Below are 5,397 nucleotides of genomic sequence, written 5' to 3' on the forward strand. Positions count from 1 at the left end.
CCCGAGGTCTCGCACCCTCCCCCGCTGCGGCCTCCTCGATAGACCCGCGGCGGGCGTTGGCGGTGGGCATCGTGCTGGCCTCCTTCATCTTGTTTGCCATTGTGGGCAACATGCTGGTGATCCTGGCTGTGGTCTGCAACCCACACCTGCGGACCCCGACCAACTACTTCATCATCAACCTGGCCATGGCCGACCTGCTGCTGGGAACCACCGTACTGCCCGTGTCCGCCACCCAGGAGGTCAGTCGTCCACTGTTAGCAGCAGCTGTTTGTTAGCGCTTCACTTTTTGAACTGTTGGTTCCCCTAGAGGCCGGGGCAGTAAACGCATCATTTCTACATAAACTGACGGGTGCTTTTTAAAACGGTTTTTGTTGCGCCCCCTACAGGTTTTGGATTACTGGGTGTTTGGTCAGGTCTTCTGTGACATCTGGGCAGCAGTGGACGTCCTGTGCTGCACTGCGTCCATCATGTCTCTGTGCGTCATCTCCATCGACCGCTACGTCGGTGTCAGATATCCGCTGCAGTACCCCACGATCGTCACACAGAAGAGGGCGCTGCTCGCAATGCTGTGCGTCTGGATCCTGTCCATCACTATCTCCATTGGGCCGCTGCTGGGCTGGAAACAGCCACCGTCACAGGTATGACCTCAGGGAGAGTGAAGGAGCGCCCCCTGCTGTCTGAGACACAATGACCAGCTTCCATTCACCATTTTAGGTGCTGTTCCACTACTGCCTCCTGTGGTCAGTCTGGTCAGCTGTTGTCCAGTGGTTGTTCACGTGTTTATCAGATTAGTTACGCCTCTTGTTAAACTTTTTCAGAGATTTGCAGATAGAGACGTCTCCGTCTGTCTGCGCCCTGATCTGCTGGGAACCACGACCTTCGACCTTTGATAGAGTCACAACAACAGCAGCGTCTTCATTCAAACAAAAAATGTCTGAAAACAACCAGACGTTTACAAATACAGCCTAAAGTTGACGCGGTGGAGGTTGACAATGAGACGAAAAGATTTCAAAACTAAAACGTCATTAAATGTTAAAAAACACTTTTTAAAAATCTAAAAAGGTCAAAGGTCAGTGAAGGTTTATCAAATTGATCAAACTGACATCACTGACAAAACCTCAGTGAGAATGTTACAGTGAAATTCTGATAGAAAGTATGGGTTTGACCTTGTGTTGACTGAATGGCTCCCCCTGCAGGACAACACCACCTGTCAGATCACAGAGGAGCCCTTCTACACCCTCTTCTCCTCCCTGGGCTCCTTCTACATCCCTCTGGCTGTCATCCTGGTCATGTACTGCCGCGTCTACATCGTGGCCAAACGCACCACCAGGAACTTGAAGGCCGGCGTGATGAAGCAGCCACTAGAGGACGCCAACGAGTTGACACTGCGCATACACTGCAGGAACCAGCAGGTCTGTCCAGGACGCAGCACGCTGGCCGTCAAACTGTTCAAGTTCTCCAGAGAAAAGAAGGCCGCCAAGACGCTGGGCGTGGTGGTGGGGATGTTCATCCTCTGCTGGCTGCCCTTCTTCCTGGTCCTGCCCATGGGTAGGTGGTTGAACCTGACACCTGAGACACCAAGATTAGACAAAAATATACAAGAAAATCAGTACGAGTTGCTGCCCCCTAGTGACTGGAGGCTTGTTATCGTTCAACAAATCAAAATTCCAACGTTGGTGTAATGTTTGCTCCACTGGGTACTCAGACTTTGTTTTTGTTTTCAGGTTCCTTCAACAGCGACCTTCGACCTCCAGAAACCTGCTTCAAGGTGATCTTCTGGTTAGGGTACTTCAACAGCTGCCTGAACCCCATCATCTACCCCTGCTACAGTCGCGAGTTCAAACAGGTACCGATTGACAACCAGTAAATAAATGTGCAGACGCTTTCTATCAAGATAAAAGTTCCAGGAACTATGTATATATTTTTTGGCTCCGAAAGCACTCACAGGAACCAGACATTAGTTCATAAACTGTGTTCCTGTCTCCATGGTAACTGACACATTAGTGGGAATACGTGTTTCTACTGCAACAACTAGTACCAGGAACCAGAAACAGTACCAGGAACATGCACGTAGATGAGTTGGAATCCAAGTGTGGACAGTTACTGGAACTCTCTGTGTGACTTCCTGTCTGCTCAGGCCTTCATCAGGATTCTGCGCTGCCGTTGGAAGAGGAAACCTCCCGGTTGGCAAGTGTACTATAACAACCGCTGCCAGCAGGGGTCCTTACTGAACGACAGTCAACAGACGCTGGCGTCGGTCAGCCCCGCTCCACGACGCCATCTCCTGGGCTCTGGGCTGCAGCTGCCAAAATGGCCCGCCCCTCCCTGCTCCTCTCAGCTCAACTTCCTGCCTGGCTCAGCTGACGGCTGTAGACCGGGCCAAGTGTCGCCGCCCACTGAGGGGGGGGACGTAGTCCACGGAGATGACGAACGGGTGGAGTCATGACAGAACTCGTCAACACCAGATCTGGGCCACACAACAATAATCTAACTCAACAGTCTTTTATCACAGCCCACATCACGATGTGGGTCACATCCCAGTCCAACTGAAATGAACCAACTGTGGATCATTGTCCCAAACAAACACGTGTGGTTTTTTGTGGACAAAACTCTGGACCAGACAGAGACAGAGTTAGGGTGAGGAGCAGTCGTCCAATCAGATCTTCACATCAATCATCAACATCCTGGTCCAAAAGAACCTGTTGTTAAATGGTTTTGTTTGTTTCCTGACATTTTTGTACTTTATTTACACCAAGAACTGTTGTTCTTTTACTGACCACAGACTGAATACACGTGAGTGATTAATACTGGACAGTATGACCACAGCAGCCTCTAGTGGAGGTCCACTGCAACTGCGCTGACTTCAAGGTTATTATTATTACTATTATTATTATAACTATCATTATTAATACTATTATTATTATAACTATTATTATTCTTTTTCTTTTTATTCTTATTATTTCTGCATCTTTTTACGTGATTTGCCTCGAACCTTCAGCCTGAGACATTTCCTCCTCAGTTCAACACTAACGAAACTGTTACGTGACCACAACAGTTTTTCCTTTTTGTTTTGTTCAGAGCTCTGACGTCATGCAAATATTACTGAACTTCACATGTACATTATAAATACGTTATTAAATGTCCTTGTTTTTATGAAAAAATAACTGGTTGCGTCATATTTACAATAAAAAAGAACATTCTGGAAGTTAGCGTTACGTCATAGTTAAAAGTGACTGAACGAAGAACTAATTTGTCTTTTCCAAAAGTCTCCAAAACAAATAGTTAAAGTAAAAGGCGTGACATAAAGACATGTGACAAGCAGCAGCCAATAGGACGTGGTTATGATCGTGTACATTAAAACGCACTTTTATAAATAAACAATTTTCATAAAAACTTCCACAGCCATTTTAAATATAAAACGAGCGCCAGATTTCGGCGGGGATTCATTTTTCAAAACGCCCGCCATTATTTAAAAGAGGGGCGTTCATAAGAATCACGTGACAAACAGAAACCAATGGCCATTGGAAAGAGCGCTGTCGTTTCTGATTGGATAGAAATACTTCAGCTCAACTGACCAATGAAAACCCAGCGGTGTGTCTTTATATTTACAGAGGCTCCACCGTTGACATCACAGTCGACTTCTCCTTCAGTTTTAAACAACGATCCTAAAGAAACATGTCTGGACGAGGAAAAGGAGCCGGAAAAGCCCGCGCTAAGGCCAAGACCCGCTCCTCCAGGGCAGGTCTTCAGTTCCCTGTGGGCCGTGTGCACAGGCTGCTCAGGAAGGGCAACTACGCCCAGCGTGTCGGTGCCGGAGCTCCGGTCTACCTGGCTGCCGTGCTCGAGTATCTGACCGCTGAGATCCTGGAGTTGGCCGGAAACGCCGCCCGCGACAACAAGAAGACCAGGATCATCCCTCGTCACCTGCAGCTGGCCGTCCGTAACGACGAGGAGCTCAACAAGCTGCTCGGTGGCGTCACCATCGCCCAGGGCGGAGTACTGCCCAACATCCAGGCTGTCCTGCTGCCCAAGAAGACCGAGAAGGCTGCCAAGGCCAAGTAGACCTGGACTCGAACCCTCAACCTCAACAACACAACGGCTCTTTTCAGAGCCACCAACCCTCAGTCTAAAGTTTACACCTCGTTGACCACCGACATAAAATGACCACCATGTTTAAAACATGTTCCTCAACATAAGGTTCTTGGACCAGCAGGGGGCACTGTCTACTCACCACCACTTAGCTCCCCGTCGTCCTGTTCTCTCAGCAGGTTCTGATGGTCACGGAGAGTTCTCTTCAGCTGTAGAAACAGTACCACGGTGTAGATGCTGTGACGTCATCAACCTCCCTGCTCCAGTCTGCTCAGTGTGGACCGGACCAGAACAGTACTGTGGTCCTTGGACCCTGTAGCATTTATTACCTCTGCCACCTGCTGACCAGGTGTATTCACTCAGTCAGATGACGGGGATTCCTTCTTCGTTTGGTGCCACACAGTGGACAGACCGGGGATAGCAGGCAGAGCAGTCACTGACAGGCTGTTGTTTTTTAACATGAATTTTTTTATACTCTTTATGGTATACAAAGGTTGTAAAAAACATAAAATGAAATAAAAAATATTTTAAAAAAAGTTACATTTACATATTAATGTCCAACAATCTATATTATATCTAATTATCTATAAAAACCTTTAACTCAGATACAGAAGTACTGTAGTTACTGTAAAGTAATAAATCTAATCTATATTATAATAATCTACATAATAACTCTCAACACATTAATGTTCTATGAAGACTGTGACTAAGATTTGTTTTTATCTTAAGGTTATACTAACTCACTGTAGTACTATAGAGTACTGTAGTTCTTTTGGAAGTAGTGGAGTGGTCCTTAAAAGGACCGTTGGTGGTGGTGGGGGGGGGTGAGGAGCAGGACAGTCTACTTGGAGCTGGTGTACTTGGTGACGGCCTTGGTTCCCTCGGACACGGCGTGCTTGGCCAACTCCCCGGGCAGCAGCAGACGGACAGCCGTCTGGATCTCCCTGGAAGTGATGGTGGAGCGTTTGTTGTACTGAGCCAGGCGGGAAGCTTCTCCAGCGATCCGCTCAAAGATGTCGCTGACGAAGGAGTTCATGATGCTCATGGCCTTGGAGGAGATGCCGGTGTCGGGGTGGACCTGCTTCAGGACCTTGTACACGTAGATGGCGTAGCTCTCCTTGCGGGTCTTTCTCCTCTTTTTGCCGCTCTTACTCACCGTCTTGCTGACGGCTTTCTTGGAGCCTTTCTTCGGCGCACTTTTGGCGGTTTGCTCGGGCATGACGACGGTTGGTGTCAATCAGCGGTGACTGCCGCTCACGGAGAGCCTGTATTTATACCGGCAGTATGGAAACAGGACTGTGCGATCCC

At 48.2% G+C, this 5,397-nt stretch overlaps 4 protein-coding genes across 4 annotated transcripts in view; 3 read left to right on the forward strand and 1 right to left on the reverse strand.

The window, feature by feature from the left end:
- Positions 1–3,459, forward strand: part of LOC103395768 (alpha-1B adrenergic receptor-like) — a 5,740-nt gene extending 2,281 nt beyond the window's left edge. Inside the window, exons 2-6 of the mRNA XM_008333559.3 lie at positions 7–239; positions 387–638; positions 1,197–1,548; positions 1,725–1,846; positions 2,138–3,459. Of these exons, the coding sequence (XP_008331781.1) occupies positions 7–239; positions 387–638; positions 1,197–1,548; positions 1,725–1,846; positions 2,138–2,446 (1,268 nt within the window). The 3' untranslated portion in view covers positions 2,447–3,459. The remainder of the gene's footprint in view (positions 1–6; positions 240–386; positions 639–1,196; positions 1,549–1,724; positions 1,847–2,137) is intronic.
- Positions 3,460–3,613: 154 nt separating this feature from the next.
- LOC103395770 (histone H2A-like) overlaps positions 3,614–5,397 on the forward strand; it is a 14,231-nt gene continuing 12,447 nt past the window's right edge. Inside the window, exon 1 of the mRNA XM_008333560.3 lies at positions 3,614–3,675. The gene's annotated coding sequence lies outside the window, so the exon portion shown is untranslated. The remainder of the gene's footprint in view (positions 3,676–5,397) is intronic.
- LOC103395676 (histone H2A-like) lies at positions 3,676–4,105 on the forward strand. Its single transcript, XM_008333452.3, has one exon. The coding sequence runs from the start codon at positions 3,676–3,678 to the stop codon at positions 4,060–4,062; it is 387 nt and encodes a 128-aa protein (XP_008331674.1). The 3' UTR covers positions 4,063–4,105.
- On the reverse strand, positions 4,686–5,372 carry LOC103395675 (histone H2B 1/2-like). Its single transcript, XM_008333451.3, has one exon. It carries the CDS (start codon positions 5,306–5,308, stop codon positions 4,931–4,933), a length of 378 nt encoding a protein of 125 aa, XP_008331673.1. The 5' UTR covers positions 5,309–5,372; the 3' UTR covers positions 4,686–4,930.

The sequence above is a fragment of the Cynoglossus semilaevis genome, chromosome 19 (genome assembly GCF_000523025.1).
Source record: "Cynoglossus semilaevis isolate Cse_v1.0 chromosome 19, Cse_v1.0, whole genome shotgun sequence".
Lineage (NCBI taxonomy): Eukaryota > Metazoa > Chordata > Actinopteri > Pleuronectiformes > Cynoglossidae > Cynoglossus > Cynoglossus semilaevis.